Source organism: Coturnix japonica, unplaced genomic scaffold (assembly GCF_054131305.1).
Source record: "Coturnix japonica strain WE unplaced genomic scaffold, WE-NBRP24 Scf069, whole genome shotgun sequence".
Taxonomy (NCBI): domain Eukaryota; kingdom Metazoa; phylum Chordata; class Aves; order Galliformes; family Phasianidae; genus Coturnix; species Coturnix japonica.
The window spans coordinates 529,199-549,425 of NW_028188972.1; the positions used below are offsets into that span (position 1 = coordinate 529,199).

At 44.4% G+C, this 20,227-nt stretch overlaps 1 protein-coding gene and 1 long non-coding RNA gene across 2 annotated transcripts; both read right to left on the reverse strand.

Annotated features, from left to right (window-relative positions):
• Positions 1–424: 424 nt before the first annotated feature.
• Positions 425–4,054, reverse strand: LOC146751664 (uncharacterized). The gene is made up of 3 exons (XR_014941274.1): positions 2,086–4,054; positions 1,893–1,994; positions 425–1,184 (listed from the first exon to the last, which is right to left on the reverse strand). It is a non-coding gene; the product is annotated as an uncharacterized LOC146751664 (long non-coding RNA).
• Positions 4,055–6,905: 2,851 nt separating this feature from the next.
• On the reverse strand, positions 6,906–19,628 carry LOC146751665 (uncharacterized; the record flags this gene model as incomplete). Its single annotated transcript, XM_085533896.1, has 5 exons — positions 6,906–6,911; positions 16,440–16,562; positions 17,001–17,201; positions 18,710–18,829; positions 19,464–19,628. Coding segments are annotated over 5 exons (615 nt in total), but the record flags the coding sequence as incomplete, so codon positions are not given.
• Positions 19,629–20,227: the final 599 nt, after the last annotated feature.

The window sequence follows — 20,227 nt, forward strand, 5'->3', positions numbered from 1 at the left end:
TGAGAATGAGTTTCAGAAAGCACTACTCACTGACAGGAAATAAGGGGAAACTTGAAAGACTTTGCAACCTAAGTCCTGGCAGTGTACTGCCAGCGGCTGATTTGGCCATCCAGGATCCTGGCACCACAAATGCTTCATTGCCAAATGCAGCAATAAGGTGTTCTGGGGAAAGGCCAACTCACAGGTAGTTTTTGAGCACCCATATCACAACACCAACGGCCAGCACCAGCGCAGGCAGCAGCATCGCTGAGACCGTCACCGGAATGCGGCGCTTCCGCACAGATGTGTGAGCAGCAGCCTCTGTGCTTTTGCCTGTGTTCATCCCAGGAAGAAATGAGACAATATCCCACGTTACCTTCAGTTGCGCTACAGATAATCTCTCAGTGTGCTTCATGGACCCAAAAGGTCATTTTGTCAGTGGGTGCCTCCGTCTCTGGTGCCGAAGCACCGGAGGACAAGAAGGATTGCTTCCACCTCTCGTTGGGTACAGAGAGGCTGCACAGGCACTACCCGTGTCCTCCTCTGGGCCGAGAGCTGGGGCTGTACTTTGGGGTCTGGGCTTGGTCCGTGGGGAGAGCTACAGAGCAGAATCCCTCACACTTTTCCCGGCATGTGTGTCCTGAGCTCCCCCTGTGGGACGCCCCCCAGGCTGAAGGTCAGGCTTCAGCCAGCACAGGGCACATCCAGAGCCAGCCCAGGGGAGAAACACTCCTGCAGGCTCCTACCACACAAGACCCTGCTCATCACCCTCAGGTGGCTTCGTTCCAAAAGGGCAAACTCTGCGATCTGGGAGCGGTGGGAGCTGAGCAGGGTCACAGAGGTCTGCAAGTACCTTCCCTGGCACATTGCTGGAACAACTCTCCACACCCCACGAAGGCCAGCCATTTTCAGAGAGCCACCCCTGGCTTCTTTTACATGTGCTCTATGCTCACACGCTCAGGTCTGGCTGCTGACCTGGTGTGCAAGAGCTGGCAGCAAGAGCCTGCAGGCACGCAGTGACTCTGGTTCGTGACACCGTATGATCATAGGACAGAAATTACCTGGCATGCCGGTTGGTGCTGCCTGCATTCCTCTGTCCGGGACTGGCAGTGTGGGATATCCGCCTTCCTGCAGCACATCCGGGACTGGCAGTGTGGGATATCCGCCTTCCTGGAGTGCATCCCTCTCACTTTGTTGGTCCGTTCCTTTAGAAAGAAAGCAGGGCAGTAGGATTGGGATGTCACGTGCCCTCATCGAAAACTGAGCTTCTCCAATCCCGAGCTCAGGTAAAGTCCAGGCCCCCCCCCAAGTACACTGAGAGCCCCTCTATTACCCAAGGGCATTTGGGCCCTCCCAGCTATTGGACAATGCTGACTCCCTCACACCTCTTGAGAAATCAGCTCCTGTGCAAGGCCCTCACATACTGTGCTGTCACCAGCCCGTCACAGCCAGGTAGCTGCAGGCTGAAATCCAAGCTCTAACACACAGTCCAAGCCTTCAGAATTAGCATCTCCACCTCATTTCCAGCATTAGCAAAGGCAGCCAACCCTGCTTAGGACGCTCCTCCTGCCTTGAACTTGCTCAGCTGCACGGAGGGCTTTGGATGAACAGAAGCACAGCGCTTGCCACTTTGCCACTTGCTGCCATCTGGGTGCCAATGACTGCACAAAGCAGCTCTGACAAGTAATGGTTGTGCTGGGGGAGCAGCTGCCTCTGGGTCTTGGCTGGATGCAGACCATCTGGCAGCAGACCAGCTCTGGTGCTTGACAGCACCTGCAAGGTGATACACGGAACACGGCTGCAGCACGGCTCTGACCCATCCCTTCCTGCTGTGCAGGCTACAGCCTGCCCACACCTCTATATCACACCTCAGCTTCCCAGGTCCCACAGTGAACAGACTGAAGTATACCCACCACGCTCTGCCTTCTCCATTTCCTTCAGCAGTCGCTTCAGGAGACGGGATGAGCCCTGAGAGTATTTTCCTCGATTGGATTCATCCTCTTCTCTTTCCGGACCTTAACAGAATGTATGAAGTTAAATATCATGTGCATGAAGATCTGAAGATCAGCGGCGAGTCAGCCAAGTCAGTGAAGACAGAGTACTCACTGCTGGGATTCCAGCTGGGCTCCAGCACAGGAGGAAACCGATGACCGGGCAAGGCCCACACTGGGGGCACTTCTGCAACCAAAGACCCATGAAAAGTTTTAGTCACACACTACAGCATCAACTGAGTAGCAGAGCATACAGGGGACAGGGCCTGCAGACACAAGTGTGATCAGACACAGGTGAGGAGAGCTTCCGGCACATGTGGGGGCCTCCTTTTCCCTGAGTGACCTGTAGGGTCTGGCGGTGGTTGGGGAATGCCACAGCCCGAATACAAAGGTCTGGGCTCCCTCAGCTGCAGAGGGGCAGCGGTAACCTTCCCACTGAAATGTTGCAGCTCTCCGAGAGAAAAAATACTCATGGCTCATCTGTGCAAACCCTTCCAGGCACAAACAGGCTTGGAAGACCTGGAGAAGATCTCCAGTAAAATTGCACCCAGGTAAACCATGAGAGCATGAACGTTTCAGCCTCCAAGGAAACAGACACTCACAACTTACCCCTGGGTTGTCCCCCAGGCACAGGCATGAAGTCCGGATCCAAAGGAGCATCCGGAAAGGGAGCACGAAGCTCATCATCTAGAATCAAGAACAGATGAGATAAGTTCCCACTATATGCACTATATGGTGTGATCTCCTTCTCCCTCAGTAACTGGATGTGGAGAATAACTCAGGTCATGATTTCCAAAGTTGCAGGGTGGACGGGATGACCCGTAGGCTGGCACCTGGCAGCGTATGCAGTGTTCTCTCTGGGCCACGTGCCACATCTCTCACAGATTACGTGGAAGAAGATGCCCATCACCCCCTACCCAGCAACACCCCCATGGAAGGCAGGCCCCAGGCAAGTGTACTACAGGGCCGTGGGGACACAGCCTGACTTCTTGCTCCCAGCGCTGCTCAGTTTGGGTCCCATCTCTACCCACTCACCTGCTCCCCGTGCTCGCCACGGAGCAGCACAGCTCTCCTGAAAACTCATGGCCACCAATAGGAGGAAGAGGACAAGGCGGGCAGGGTCCATGGCCACCCCCACACTTGCACCACGCTTCCAACACCACCGCTGCAGCCACAGTGAGTGTCGCACTGAGCCAAGCCTGCGGCCAGGCCTTGTGAGCTCATGACGCAGCTCAGCACAGTCATAGGATGGGGCATTGTGACCTCACATCTCTGTGATTCCGGGTGGTGGCTCCCCGCAGGCTGCTGCTCTTGTGATGCACTGCACCAGGGCTGTGGGGCTGGTGCTTACATCATAGAAATGCAGAATCATAGAATGGCTTGGCTTGCAAGGGACAGTGAAGAACTCAGAACCCCAGCCCCACTGCCTCGGGCAGAGATGCCACCCACAGAGTCTTGCTGCCCAGAGCTCCATCCAGCCTGGCCTTGAACACCTCCAGGGATGGAGCATCCACAACTTTGCTTGGCAAACTTTTGCAGAGCTTCAACAACCCCAAGAAGGCATTATTTATTTCCAGCCTGGTGCAACACCTCAGGCCACAGAGGTAGTGACGCAATATGCACAGGTTATCCACGCGTGTGAAACGTGCTGCAATTAAGCAAGCCAAGCGGATAAATCCTCTCCAGTGTGGAGGATGATGGCTGAAATACAAGCTGAACTGCTGAACCAGGCACCAATGGGGCTTATGTGTTTGCGTCAAAAGACAAAATACCAAGCAGAGAGCATGGGAATCAGATGTTGTTTCTGAAGCAGAATTAAGTTTAAAAAAATTGATTTCACAGTCTGACATCAACCCTCCTCCACCCCCCCCATTCACCCCCCAGCGCACCCCTCCCTTCCTTCCCTCTTTGTTTAACAAAGACTTTGAATAAAATCATCATATCAATACTACAATTGCTGGCCTGGGATTATTATCACCTCCTTCGGGTTCCTGGACAGGAGAGGTGCACCCCACTGATTTCAGTGGTCCTGCCTGGGTGGTGAGGTGACTTCACAGAATCACAGAATCACAGAATCACAGAATCACAGAATTGTAGGGGTTGGAAGGGACCTCTAGAGATCATCGAGTCCAACCCCCCTGCCAAAGCAGGCTCCCTACACCACGTCGCACAGCTCGGCATCCAGGCGGGTCTTAAATATCTCCAGAGAAGGAGACTCCACCACCTCCCTGGGCAGCCTGTTCCAGTGCTCCGTCACCATCACTGTAAAGAAGTTCTTGTACACATTCCTGTGGAAATTCCTATGCTGTACTTTCATCCCATTACCCCTAGTCCTATCCCCACGCACTACTGAAAAGAGACCAGCCTCACCACTATGGCTCCCACACCTCAAATATTTATAGACCTGGATCAAGTCCCCTCTCAGCCTTCTTTTTTCAAGGCTAAACAGACCTAGTTCCCTAAGTCTCTCCTCATAGGGGAGATGCTCCAGGCCCTTCACCATCTTTGTGGCCCTCCGCTTGACTCTTTCCAAGAGATCCCGGTCTTTTTTGTACTGGGGAGCCCAGAAATGGACACAATATTCCAGATGAGGCCTCACCAGGGCAGAGTAGATCACCTCATTCGACCTGCTGGACACGCTCTTTTTAATACACCCCATAATGCCATTGGCTTTTTTGGCTACAAGGGCACACTGCTGGCTCATGGTCAATCTGTCGTCCACCAGGACGCCCAGGTCCCTCTCTGCAGAGCTCCTCTCCAGCAGGTCTTCCCTCAGCCTGTACTGGTGCATGCAATTATTTCTACCCAGGTGCAAGACTCTACACTTGCTTTTGTTAAACCTCATCTGGTTTCTTACTGCCCAGCTCTCCAGCCTGTCCAAGTCTCGCTGAATGGCATCACAGCCTTCAGGCGTGTCAGCCAATCCTCCCAACTTCGTGTCATCAGCAAACTTGCTGAGGGTGGTCATTGATGAAGATGTTGAACAAGACCGGACCCAGTACAGACCCCTGGGGGACGCCGCTAGTTACAGGCCTCAAGCCAGACACTGCACCGCCAACGACAACCCTCTGCACTCTGCCAGTCAGCCAATTCTCAACCCACTTCACTGTCCACTCACCTATCCCATACTTCCTCAACTTTGTTATAAGGATGTCATGGGGGACAGTATAAAAAGCCTTACTGAAATCAAGGTAGACTACATCTACCGCCCCGCCCCCTGTCCACCCAGCTAGTGACATCTTCATAAAAGGCCACCAGGTTGGTCGAGCATGATCTCCCCTTGGTGAACCCATGCTGAGGACTGCTGATAACCTCCTTATCACCCAGTTGTCTGGAGATGGCATCCAGCACAAGCTGTTCCATCACCTTCCCTGGGACAGAGGTGAGGCTGACCGGCCTATAGTTACCCGGGTCTTCCTTCTTGCCCTTTTTGAAGACTGGACTGACACTGGCCGTCCTCCAGTCTTCAGGCACCTCCCCAGTTCTCCAAGACCTCTGATAGATTACAGAGAGCGGCTCAGCAATGACCTCCGCCAGCTCTCTCAGCACCCGCGGATGCACCCCATCAGGTCCCATGGATTTATGGACCTTAATGTTTCCTAGGCACTCACAGACCCCCTCTTCCCCGATTAAAGGGAAATCTCCCATTCCCCGGAGTCTCTCATTAACCTCCAGGGTCTGGGATTGCTGAGGGAGAGTCCTTTCACTAAAGACAGAAGCAGATGATCCTGCGGGGTAAAAGCCCACAAAAGGCAAACCACAATTAGTATCGAGACCCTGTTGCTTTTGTTGTAGAAAATACCGCGGTTTAAATGTGATAATGATCCAGATTAGAGAAACAATAGGGTTGTGTTACCTCCGCTTTAACATGTTAACTTTACAAAATTTGTTTTTGAACCATTGCTCCCCCTCCTCGTGTGTGTAGGAACATAAGGGAAAGAGATACCTAAGAAAATCTCTTAGGATGTATATTGGCATATCAGAGGGATATTGCTGGGGAACCGGGAGGGACTCTAAGCAAGAACACCCTCATCAAATAATGTAATCATTGGTGGTTAGTATATAAGTTGGAGGACGGGTTAAAATGATCCCAAAACCAGGAAAAAGGATAGGGAAAAGATGTTTAAATATTGTGTTAGATATGGCCTAGAGATCCACTACAGGGAAAATCAATATTTGGCCAAAATATGGATCTGATGAGGGTTGGGTTTCTCAGATCTCGAATTTATATGTAAAGAACAAAACCCCTTTTCAAAGGAGGAATCAGAATATGCTGCCTGTTGGATACAAGAAATCAGCCTGTTATTAGTAAAAAGAAAAAGGCCCGGACCAGGAAGGAGAGGAATTAGAAAAAGGAACTAATCAATGGGACCCTCCTGAGAATTTCCCCCCCATATAACCCCAATGTAGCACAAAGGGAGACAGGCACTGCCCCAGTAAGAGGAAATGGTAAAGCACACAGGGACATTTCACAGAAAAGAGGGGCATGCTGGGCTCAGGAGAGAATTAAAACAATGTAAAAGGGACATAAAAATTTCTCCTTTCCCAGACACTAGCTGTACCAGCACCTCAGTGTACCCCTTATGGGAGGTCCCATTGGGACAAGGACAAATATGCTATGTAAACTCCCCACTCACTAGTGGAGAAATTAGAAATTTTAAGAAGGAAATGAAATCTTTAATTGAAGATTCTATAAGAGTAGCAGAACAATTAGATCAATTTCTGGGGCTTTCAAAACTTTGGTCCCATCAGGACCCCCTGGTAAATATAAAAGTGGGACCTGAGGGGGAAGAAGTTGTGGTTTTAGTTGATACTGGGACAGCTCGTTCATCACTGGCCCATAAGGTGTAAGGACTAAAATTAACAAATGAGGCCTTAAAGATAACAGGGGTAGAGAGAACCGGGATGACAGTACCACTTTTTGAGAATACTGTATTAAAACTAGGGGATAAAGATGAAATTGGGAATCAAGAAAAACATGAAATAAGGCCATAAAGATAAGGGTGGAACAGCCCAAGGAACTGAATGATATGGATTGCTAAGGGAAAGTTATGTGGTATTAAGGGTGTTTGTGGAAACTGAAAAATTGTACTGTTTGATCTGTGGGTTTTGAAGGGAATGGGACAAACTGCTTTGATGGTATAAGAAAGTGTAATTGCTATTGGTATACAGAAGTATAATTGAGGGTGTGTAAAAGTGTAACTGAAGGTACAAATAATGAAATTGTGTACAAAGGAAAAAGGGTTAAAGAGAAAGTGAGTTTATGTGTGCTGGTATGAGAGCAACCCCCTGTATTGTTTCCCCCCCCCCCCCTTGCAAGAACTCTTGGAGTGAGAGAGAGCCGGGTACAGAGACTGTTGCTGTAAGCAGCAAAGGGGGGAGGTGGGGAGGAGGGGGCAATGGAAGTGAGAATAGCCTTCATGTGCAGAGATGTAGGAAACCTGAAATCCCAGTGTTAGCACTGGACACCTGGAGAGAAGGAGGTGAAACTGAAATAGGATGTTAGTAGTTTTTGTAATGATGAGAGTTTGGAAAGTGAGAGAGTTTGGGACAGACACAGGCTGGAGGAGTAAGGACTGGCAAGGTATAACAGGGATGTCAGGACTGAAAAGAGGTGAACGATACGAAAAGAAAACAAAACTGATTGACAAACAGATAGTAAGGGAATTGGTGATAATAACAGCTGTTACTGTTGTGGTGCCAGAATAGGGCCGTAGGACCCAGAGATCCCCTCAGGGAGAGGTGGGGGGAGTGGGGGCTTGAAGTGCCCAGGGAGGGCTCCGCCCCACTGAAAGGAAAGCAGTGTGCAAACTGCAACGGGAAATTGCATCTAGGGAAGCAGGATAAAGAGATTTATTTTCTGGTGGATATGGGTGCTTCTTACTACTCATAGATGGTTTTGTAACAGTAATAGAAGCTACTGCCCAACAAGAAAAGGTTTACGGTTTTTTTTGGATTAATTAAATATAAACTAAGTAGGAATACAGAAATTCTTGTACCTGCCAGGTTGCTCTGGCAAGAAATTTAATAAAACTGGAGCTAAGGGTCCAACAATATTGACTGTTTAAAAACTGTAAGTCTGACATTAGCACAAATGGGGAAAAACAATGTTGTACCCCAGGAGTCACAGCAATATCAAACATGATGCACTTAGGGGTGTGGGCATCAGGGCCAAACATGAAGCCCTGAATAGAAGTTAAAAGCAAGAGATTGCCCAGTCAGGGTAAAGTGGTACCCTATAAGGATACAGAACTGTAGAAGGATAGAAGACTTTCTGGAGTTTGGACTCCAATTTTGCAAAAATTTTTGATAGCAAGTGCTGTAGTTTGGTACAACACTTGAAGGCAAGTAATAGAATTGTTGAATGCATACACTCAGTGGTGGCAAATCCATGCACTTTATTAACCCAGTTAAGGAATGAATAGGTGGAGTTTACCTTCTGGATTTGAAGGATGTTTCTTCTGCCTGCTTTCTGTATCACGGCTTTACAAGTCGGTGTGCAAGTTTGGAGGAGCTCTCCCCCTTGCACCCGGCGCTGCGCAACGCTGGAATAAACATACCTGCTTTACAACCCATCTCTGGATTATAGAGTTTGATTCCGCAAGTCAGCTAAACATTTGTGGTTGGTTTTTCTTTTCCCTAAACAAAGCAACCTGTTTTCTGCACTTGCTGTGCCTTACGAAAATGCACAGAAATTAGGCAAGCCTGAGACTCACCAAACACCACATGTGACGTTTTGTAAAAGGTCAGTTTTGCAGCAGAGAACCACATATAATTATACCAAGTGTGCAACTACTTTTCCCATGCAGCAGCAGGCAGCAATGAGGCTGTTCTCATAATAAAAATACCATTTGAAAAGTAGTGTAATTAAGTGTATATCATGATGTACCCAGTAGCAACGAGAGCTCTATTAACAGCTTCTGGAACAAGTAGATCACTCCCATCCCCTGCAATGACTTTGCCTCCAATATCGCATGGCTGATAAATTGCAGTCTTCTGGATATGAAATATTTGCAAGTAATTTGCAAACTGCAGCTAATCAGAACCGTCTTCCATATTGTCACCAACCACTTCAGGCAGCATTGTTCCATTTTGACATCTGGCTATGAGGCATTCATGCACGGCATTCACATACATAGGTCAATAAATAGGAGGGAGGGTGATTTCAAGTACTTATGCTTCCATCAGTTTCTTCTGTGTACCTGTGCAGTAGCTGCCCATCTCACCTGGTAGGTACGAATGCTGTTTTCTACTCCAGGTCAATAAAAGCCTCCATGTTGACATCCACATGCAGATTTGTCCAGCTAACACCATGGAGAAAAGCTTCTAAAAGTCAGTTCAAGTTTTTAATGAGATTGCTGAGCATAAAACCACATGATTCCCATGATTTTTCACAGATTGTTTTCTGCAAACCTGGATCTCACAAGCCTACAAGCAAGGAGAAAGCTTATCGGCACAGCAACAAATAGTACGATTGTGGGTTTTTTTAAATACAATCAGTATATTGTTCTATCACCAGCTGCTTTTAAGGCAATTCACTCCCATCAAACTCTCAAATATTCACCCAAGTCGGCTTTCATCCATGTTTTTACCTCCTGAGCAATTGAATCTATAGGAACTATTGGACTTGGAGACAACACAAGGACATACTGCCAGCTGAGAACCTTTCAGCTAATTCATCCAACAGCATCTAAAGGTTCGAAGCTCACTGAGGGGGAGAACAGTATTTGGGATATTAGAATTCCCCCCAAATGTATTGGGTTTATTTTTCTAAGTTTATTAATTTAAAGCTGAATTTGCACAAGTGAGGGAAAACACCTTTCTTCCACACTGAGGAATTGGCACCATCTTCTCTCCAAAGAAAATTCTTTAAAAAGGCCCAAAAATTAAGTATACATAAATATTAATGTGTATTCATGCTCTTCTCTCTGCCAGAGTTCTGCTAAGTACACCAGTCACGTGAAAAAAGCAAGCCAGGCCATCCTGAACAAGTACAGTTATTACTGCACAATGGGTAAATAGCAATCAGTCCTAGAGATACTGTTCCTATACAGGGGAGGCAAGACAAAAATAAATAAACCCTTAACCACAATAAAATCCAAACCCAGTTTAAGAAAGCTTGTATTTATTTCAGCCTCAGTGGAGTCAGTTTGAAACTGTCAGAGAGACACTGTACACCTATATACAAATTTAAGAACACAACGGAGTAACTGTTACTGTTTATTAACAACCAGTTTTTAATAATATGATAAAAGTATGTCCTGAGAAAGGGGGAACAAACACGCTTCTTCAAGGTTTTTTAGCTGTTCTGGATCTCAGCCGTCGCTTGATGATCAGATGATCACTTTCCTTCTTTTGTTCCTCAGATTCCTGAAGAAAACATTTCAAAAGTTACTCATCTTTTCGCACAAGACTGACAAGCTCTTCTTGACCCACGCAAACATATTTCTTCCCCTAAATGGATTTCAGAATGGCATTTGCTTATTATATTTTATTCAGAAAACTATGGGATACCGAGATCATTTTAATGCAGCTTAATCACAAGGAACAAATATGGAGAATGTACAAAATCCTGTTTATCTTAAAAAAGCACACACATCTGAGGAAAGCCTGAAGGCAGCTTTCATTTTGAAATACTTGTTTTCAAAAGAGTATTATAATACTTGTTTTGTGAAACATGAAGCGTTCAGAAAACATTTTTAGCCTCAATCCCTGTAGCTATGACTTGCCCAGAATTTCAGTTCTCGGTTCAGTTCCATGTTCTCAGAACTACAGTGAGAAAAGAAATTCTCATCTTCTTCATCCTCTAAAAAAAAAAATATAACATTTTGGTTTCTGCCCCTATCATTCGTCAAATCATCAAAAAATTCAGAGGGATATTACAGTATGGGCAAATGATCACTATGCTGAACAGAAAAAGGACTCTAATATAATTAAATGATGCAGTTCCAACAGAGCAAGAATGTTCTTAGCACAATAGCTGCCGACAGAGTCATGAAACTGGCACATCAGATCCTTTGCAAGTTGGCTTAGACAGGAGATCATAGTTTAAGCATACCTAAAAAGCTGTCTAAGTTGTGCTCTAGAAAAGCGTGTAGTAGAATAATCCCACTCCGACACACTGAAATTATCTATGATTCCAAATTAGAAGACATCTCCGTGATTGCTACATCACCTACTTAGTAAACTGTAAGCCAGCCAAACACAGAGATCTTTGAGGACAAACTAAAACAGAACAGCAGGAAGACCAACAAGAATGACTTGGTAGAATAAAGAAATACCTCAGTACTTTCAACCTCCCCCTGCAAATTGATGAAACCTCCAGTCTGTTTGGACTCCTTAGTAGTTTATTTTAAGCCAAGACTACATTATAATCGCTTACCGAAGAAGCAGGTATATCTAGAGGGCCAGAAACGACAGTTGAATACAGCTTCCTTTTGCATCGTTTTGGCTTGGTCTCTCCTTCTTCGAGACTTTCAGGTTCGTTTGATTTAGGAGAACTTACTGCTGACATCAGCTTCTTGGCTAGAAGAAATTTGTTTTGATACATAAACCAATCAACTTACTGGTTTTGTGAGTCTTTAAATCACTGAATGCAAAAAAAGCTTCGTAACAAACTTGGTTTATAAATGACACGTAAAATTTAAGTGAAAATACTCAGAAATTGTATTTGTTCATCGAGGTTCTTTATTGCTTCTATAGTGTTACCTCGATCTGGTAACCTGGAAAGTCAAGTCCCTTTGTGAATGTGTATCGACGGCCCCGACCAAGTCACAGCTGTTTGTTACACCATTATGGTGAGCTGTAAAATGGCCTTTATTGGAATGTGAGGGTCCCTTATATAGGTATCCAGTTTCATCCTTACCTTTTTTACATATGCATGACCAAGCAGGGGAGGGCCTATCACGTTACATCCCGAGGGTTCGTGCACGCCTAATACAACATTTCCCTCTCCCCATGCTTAACAAAACCATGCCCCGTTACAACGCAAGCTCCAATCCTAATCCTAGTATATAAAAGTGTTAGTACTTATATAAATTTTTGTGGTGAGTTATTTAAAAAGTGACGTAAACATGCAGAGGTATGTGGTGCAGTGTGTAATAATGTTAATGCTTCTTTAGTTAGTATTTTCAAGGCATCTTGGGCTATATTATACAGTTCATCCTTCTGCTCAAAGCTTCTCGTATATCTGCTGGAACTCCATTTTCTCATTCAAAGTCCTTGCACCTGTGCCTCTTGAGCCAGCAGCAGGAAATCTATTGCAGCTCTATTCTCTGTGACCTTCCCGCTCCCCAAGGACACGTATCTTGTCATTCAGGAGACGGTTGGCCCTTTCCACAATGCTTGTCCCTGGGAATTCCCAGGGATGCCTGTCGAGTGAGATATTCCCCAATGCTCCTTGAGTAGATCTCGAGATGAAGTACGAGCCATTGTCTGTCTTGATGTGTCGCAGCACACCAAGGACCACGATGGCAGTGGCCCAGTGTCGCTGAGCTGCAGGGGACTTAAATGTTAACATAACCATCACTCAATCAAAACCTTCACTGATAATACACTAAACAGAAGATTACATGTAACGTCATAATTTTTTGAGTTGACATATACACACTCATTCAAGCATTCATTTTAGACAATTCTATAAATGAAAATTTCTAAGCTAATGTATTATTACTTATCGATAACTATGAGGTGGCAAACCACCAAAAGGAGAGAGAAGGAACACAGTAGTGGTGGATGCGATAGGCAGTGCCTGCAGGGCGTCCCCTGCTTCAAAGTACACTTTGCCTTTCTCACCCATCACAGATTCTCTCCTGTGCAGGTTTTTTTTTCACATGTACTCCATATATGCATGGCCAGTGCATGATACAGAGCCCAGATGAAACACCTGTTCATAAAACATAACAAAGCACTATATTAGATCTCTCTACAATACAAACTACTCAGAAAAGTTATTAATAGCTATAGTCACTTATTTCTATTTTACTTGCTTCACCCTTAGCTCCCCCCCCCCCTTTTTTCTTTTAATTGGTAAGCTTTTTCTTGTTGACCTACTCCTACTATTGTTACAAAAATCATCTATGGGTAGTAATTCTTGATGCAGTACAGAGTGAGATGCACCTGAAACTGTCAGAAAACAAATATCTTTGCACTGCTGTGAGCACATTGCATTCAGCCCACTACGGGCAAAACTCATCCTGGGATCTTCAGGACCTGCTCTAGTAAAGCTGCCACCGTTCCTCCCAACTCCACCACCACAATTCCCCCTCCATACAATTTCAAGCTCCATCAACAAATTTGTCCAAGTCCCTACCCTAGTCCCCTAAATGTGTATATTATTGGGAGAAAATGAAGGCATTCTTGCTCCGACTAGCAAGAGATCTTCAGAGGTTAAACAGCACTGCAGACAAAGAGGGAGAAAACTTTGTCTGTAATACGGATCCCAGAAGGGGAAGTGATTAACACTGAACCAGGGGCACGAGCACTCAGAATGCTTTGCTTTTGTCCCCATTCAGAAGTAACGATTTGTTTACTTTCACAAGCGGCGGAGCCGAGGGACGGGGGGGGGGGGGTAAGCAGTGAGGAGGGGCAGCGCGGGGGTTTGCGTTCTCTTGCTGGCACTTAAACTTCTCTGGCTAGAGCAGATCACATTCAATATTTTAACTCACTGTTCTTCTGTAACCTTTTTCCCGTTTTTTTTTTGTTTTTCACAATTCCACAACTCGTACCATCAATTACACTTCCATGTAACATTAATAATTCCACTTCCATATAGCATTCATGTTTACACATCCCTATAACATTAACAGTTCCATATACCATTTGCATTTATACTTTCATATACCATAAACATTTAACAATCACAAAGACAGTGACAATAATCAATACAGTTTATCCTAAGCATTCTTCCTCTCCTCCAAGTTGTCAGCAGGAGTTTAACCGACTCCAACTCGGGCTAGAGTGGCTCGCTCGACAGCTGGACTTGTTTCTGCTTCAGAGGCTCCACTCGAGCCCGGGGCCCCCTGACCGGGCCCCCAATTAACGATAAAAAGGAATGCCTCCCTTATCTTTGACCAATCCGAGACTTGGTCGCTCTTGTTCTCCCCTCTCCCTCCCCCCAGGTAGAGCTGGACCAGTAGCCCACCCTCTTGGGGAAGGGTTATTATGATTAGGAACGCCTCTGCCTCCGCCCCCGCTGATGCGGATTGGCTTCCATCTTGGTTAGTCTTATCCACCCCGCCCCCCGGGGCGGAACCACACCCACAACCCATCCCATCTCGAGGAAAGGACCCATCCTCCCGCCCCTGCTCACTCCCCTTCCCCACCCCCAAGGTTGGGCGAAGGAGTGCAGAAGATACCGGTTGCTTTGGATACCGATATGGGGCCTCAGAGGAAGGCTTCTCCTGGTCAAGAGATAAGGATGTGGAATGTGTGGAATGCTGCTGGACGGGGCCATCTGCTCGTTGTTCAGCCGGAGTGATGGGTGCGGTCTGGATGGCTCCCGCCACCTTGTCTTTGTCTTTCAAATCCTCACATCTGCAAGAGAAAAGGCTTCCCGACCCAATTCCCAAAGCAGCCCCAAGCCGAGTCTTCCCTTTCCGAGCCGCTTTCAGTGCCCGTAGCACCAATGCCCACGTTTTGAGCTCAGAAGCTTTTTGCTCATTCATTGCGCGCTCAAAGAGCGAAAAAGTTAAAGAGTCCCGCTTATTGTGATCCAAAATCACCGGAGGAGAGGAAAGCTCCCTCTCCTTTTCAAGACAACTAATGACGGCCGCAATGTCCTTCTTAGAAGGCGTATCTTTCCTACCATAGTAGGTTTTACAAAGTTGCAATACTACTCTAATGACGGAATACATTTACCCAGAGACCTGAAGTCTTCCTGGTCTTCTACGAACTATCGGCCGTAGGATAGGCGCAGCGCTGCATTCCCCTTTGCACCCCACCGAGAGTGCTTCCACGGGCTCGAACCGTGGATACCGCGTCCGTCAGCGCGGTTTTAGCCGTCGCACACTCACCTCCAGGACTTTTCCTCACACGGGGCACCATTTGTTACCTCGATCTGGTAACCTGGAAAGTCAAGTCCCTTTGTGAATGTGTATCGACGGCCCCGACCAAGTCACAGCTGTTTGTTACACCATTATGGTGAGCTGTAAAATGGCCTTTATTGGAATGTGAGGGTCCCTTATATAGGTATCCAGTTTCATCCTTACCTTTTTTACATATGCATGACCAAGCAGGGGAGGGCCTATCACGTTACATCCCGAGGGTTCGTGCACGCCTAATACAACACTATAGCTGAAACAGTTTATAGCTTCAGGTACGGCAGCTTAAAGCACGCATTAAAATGGAGTATGAAAGACAATCATGGCTCAGAAGTCGCTGGAAGTCAGAAACTTCAGCAGGAGTTAAACAACAGGCCTAACTTTCGTGCTGACAGAAGCACAAGACAGAACCAACTTTCTCTGTATACTTGTAGGTTTTCACAAATGTAATAATGAATCTCTGAAGAGACGAATAAATGCATTTACTTCATAAATCAAAGGACAACTTAACATGGCAGACAAGTTCTCTAAGAACACATACATTAATAGCCTACAGCAGAAACAAGCCATTCTACAATGTCTAGAAAACATGGAATAAAACTTATTCTACACCAACCTTTAGAGTGTATAATAGAAGGAGAGCTTTGAATAAAATCTCCAACTTTTTGCAGTGTTTCATCCTTCTTTTTAGTCAGTCTTGAAGCATGTACTCGCTTTCTCAGGAAGTAGTCTTTTCCGGATTTCTGTTCAACAGAGATGTGAACATGTGAAACAAGAGCATTGTTTAAACTTCATTTTAGTTCAACGTTATTTTAAGTTGACATTTTGAGCTTTACTACTGACACCTCTGTTCATTATGCTGATGATACCACAACGGCAAGTAATGTAGACAATTTTATACCCTTTAGGGAGTTGTCAAAATCTCAGCTATTTCAAGGCATACGTTTCTTAAAGTTTCTTAATAAGGCAGTAGTTTCTTTAAAAGTAGCTCCCATGCTGTGGAGTTGTTTCTTACATAAGCTGTTCTAATTACATAAAATAAACAAACATACAAAACAGAAGACAACAGATGGGAAAAATCTACTACTCATACTCTGACCATGCCAAGGATACTGCTATCACATGTGAACATCTGTTTTTAATAACTGCCATGCATATTAATGATATGAACCTTAGTTTAATACAAGGGCTTCACTTACAAAAGCACACGATAATACACTAAAGCTTCTCTTCCCAACTATTCAGTGTGCAATATCCTTCCCTCCAAATCATTACACAGTACAGCCATTACACGCTCTGGGGACAGACTGACTTGCCCTTTGGTTAGCTTATGGAATTTAATAGGAAGAGCTCATAAGCGTGTAAGATTCCCATTCAGGTATACACGTAAGGATAAGACACTGCTTCTTTCGTGTGACCACACAATTACAGGAAGTCCCAAGCTAGCTTCAAAACTAGAACAAAAAACAAGCATTTTCTCGTCACTTGCAGAGGGTGAATTAAAAGCCATGACAGATTTTGTATTTTTCGTGTTCTCATTTTTCACAAAATCCTGGGAAAATAAGACAAGTTTCAGCCATGATTCTTTTGGAAAGAACAATTGATGTCACAAAAGTGAACACTTTAAACACTTTTGCTAATAGTAGGGAAGTATCTGCTAGTGGTAACTATTCCACTGTAAATCAAATAATAAATAAGCATTCAATTATAAAAACAGGACATTAAGATATCAGTATTAGACATCTCATGATGTCTAAAAAGCTGATTTATGTCTACAGGTTTCAAAGAAAATACACAATGGAGTTAAGAGAAATTCCCTTCTCTTAAACCATTATCACTGAGCTTGGCTATTAGTTTTGTTCATTAAAGCAGTTCATTGATTAAATTCTTCAACTACTTTACTGAGGTAGAAATAGCATTTTTTTAATGCTTAAATGAGAATGGTAAAAAGGCATCAGATATTTTGTTTTCTGTTGGGTCTAGGTCATACCTCATCCATGTCATCACTTCTTTTCTTTTTTGCCTTAGGCATTTTCACTCCTAAAGGTATCATGCTGCCGTGCTGCTTTATCTCCATCTTATCAGGTTGCAGAGGTGTCAGTGGGATTTCCAGCTCTGGTTTTGGGAACCGACTAGTTTTGCCATTTTCTGCGGACACTCCAGAAGAGTCGAGGACAGTTTCCAAATGCTCCTGATAGCACAGAAGAATTTTAAGTGCAAGTGTTAAGGTAGCCATGAGATTAAAAAGCTATAAAGCATCTGGAAAAGGATATGTAAGCATTCAATTTTCCTGGTGTAAGAACACTTGTAACAGAAGGAGTCTATTTCAGTTACAGCAGAGTTTTACCCTTCTTTCCTAGAACTTGTTACATTTAAAATTATTTCCAATCTGTGATCCCAAAAAGAGTTCTCCATGTTAAACTGAGCCTGATACTTTACAAGTCATTTTTTCTCAAGGGCACAGACAACTACACTTTTTTTAAATAGAGAATGGTGGTAGAACTGACACGATTTTCTTCATCTCAACTCTGCTGTGTCAGAACTGGGCAGGAACAGGAGCATTTGATTCAAGTGTTCAATTAACTTCCAGCTTAATCTTAGGGAATTTGCCCTTCCTCTTCTACACTAGAGATGTTATTTACATAAGTAAGGTCCAGCTGGCAAGGTGCAAGCCCAGTACAAGTCATTAAAGAACTCCATTGCTATCTTTTCCCTGGAGAGAATACAGACATTCAAGCAATGACACCGTACTTAAGCTGAAGGCTATCATGTACCTGCTCATGGTCAAATGGCAGCAAATGCACAGCTAAGTGACAGGGAAATGTCAGTATGCATTTCCCCAGCAGCACTTACTGTCCACAATCCACCCAATCCTGTTTTTTTCAACAGGAACAACAAAGTCAGAACTGAGATCACCTGGACTCCTCCTTCTCTATGGCAGGAATTCAGCTAGCATATCAAAAATGAGTTCAGATGCTGGTTGAACACATGGAAGACAGGCTGCTGGGGACATCAGAAAATGGTAGATGGCTGCTTTTACTGCTGCTAGTAACTAGCAAACTCCAGTGTCCCAAACACAGACTAGCAGCTTTTACTACTTACACTGTTCCGACCCCCTGAGGGGAGTCTTCTTCCTCTCAAAAAGTTACCAAAGATTGTAGAAAGACAAAAAGTAGTCAGAGCCACTTTATCAGGCTCTGCTAAGAATCTGAATGGAGTATCACCACCCACTGTATTTCCAAGAGTTAAGTTGGTTAATAAATACTTTGTTTTTAAAATATATGTAACTGCTATTTTATGAAAGTTAGCAATTAAAAACTTATATAGGAATGATTAACATCAACTGCTAACAAAACAATATCCAGAAATCCTGCAGAGGAAGAAAATAAGTTCAATTTGCTGTGCCCGTTTCAGTGGCTCCATGAATTTTTTCCAAGTAACTTATCTAATCATGAGCCACTTCATAAGCATTAACATGAGGAGAGTTTTCAACAGCACCTGACAAAAAATCATCACACAATTCTTTCAACAGCTTTTATTCCTATCAAAGGCTATAAAAACAGGTGATCTGATCACCTTGAAAGGGATAAATAAATTAAAACTTGGGAATTGTTTAGAGAACATGAGATCTTTTCCTACTCATTCCTTATCAAAAGCAATACAATCACAACATTTTCAGATCTGAAGTTTCATACTAACCTCAGATTCATTTAATGAAGTGAGGCTCCTAGTACATTGACGTGCCAAATAATTGTCTTCAGCTTTGCATCTTAATGGAATACTTTCTCCAGTTTTAGTTTTGCTTTGTTGTTTCCTAGGCTGTAAATATTTAAAAGGAGTAAAGATTAGGCTATGCATTAGACCTCCAAAATATCTCGAGTTTTCTAAAGTTACAGTGTAAAACCTCAAGCTCAGACGCCACATGAACACGTAAGCTGAAACACAGCACAAGTGTGGGAAGGTAGTAACATCTATTCATTGTGTGATCTTCAGATACACACTACTGGGTCTCACTAACAGTCTCAGGCAGTATTCTGCCTCCAAAAGAGAGAAAGCGAGACATTATTTAGGGACAAAATCTGTAACGCTGGTCGTTTTGTCATCCATTCCCCCCATACTCTGCACGCTCACAGCTGCTATGTTAGAACACCAAAGGCTAAACCTCTGCCTAATCTTCAGCATCCACATACGAATACATGGAAAACTGCATGGAAAAGTTCCATAATGTACACAGAGAGATGGTGTTCTAGTAAATAAAATATTTTTGAGAAGATGAGAGCTCATGTTTGAGTGGAAGACAAAAAGAACCAACAAGTACTCATCACTGAATATGTAGTTAAAGGACTATATGCTAAGAAAAATGATTCTAGCTCCAGTATCTCCTAGGAAAACAGAAGAACAAAAAGGGGTTAACAAGATGTTAAGTACTGACTTTCTATAAATATAATCATACCTTTTCATTTACAGAGTCATTCCTTCTACTTTGTCTTTCTTCAAGTAAAGGTATTTCTGGCAAACACTGAGGGCTACTGTGGTTAATGCGTTGTTTTAATTCCTTTATAAAGTCATCTTTGTCAGCCAGTTCTTTTCTTAACTCTTCTATCACAGTTGCATTATCCTAATAAACAGTAAAAACTGCTGAGTTGTGGGATTGGCAAAAGGAATTAACACACACAAGCAGTATTGCAATTACTTAGTAGCATCAGTTTTAGAATTGCAGGCTAGAACACTTAACTATTCAAGAACAGTAACATTTCACGGATTTGTACGGTCACTGTTACAAGTGCAGTAGTCACAGAATTGCCTGGGAAGTTGTAATACAATATATTTTGATTCTTCTATTTTACTTATGTGCTTCAGCCTTCATCTCCCTTAAGATATAATAACCCGAGCTTTTATTTGTTCCCAAATCCTCGGTACTGTGAGAAAGTCGGCAGTTGTAGGGGAAGTTTTGCTATGAGAACATCTTTCTTCTCAGAGAAAGTGAATCCAAACATTCTCAAAAGAGCACAACTCATTTAGTCTTCTGTTTAGCTTCTGAAATTCTATGCTACGGCTTAGATTGGCTATCCTGATTAAAAGCTGGATGTTGAAATAAGAAATGCAACTTCCAGAGATCATCCCCCCTCTGCTTTTTGATGCTTCCCTTAATCTCTCTCCACGTCCCCTTCTGTCTTTTCATGCCATTGTAGATACTACCTCAGAGAAAGCAAAGAA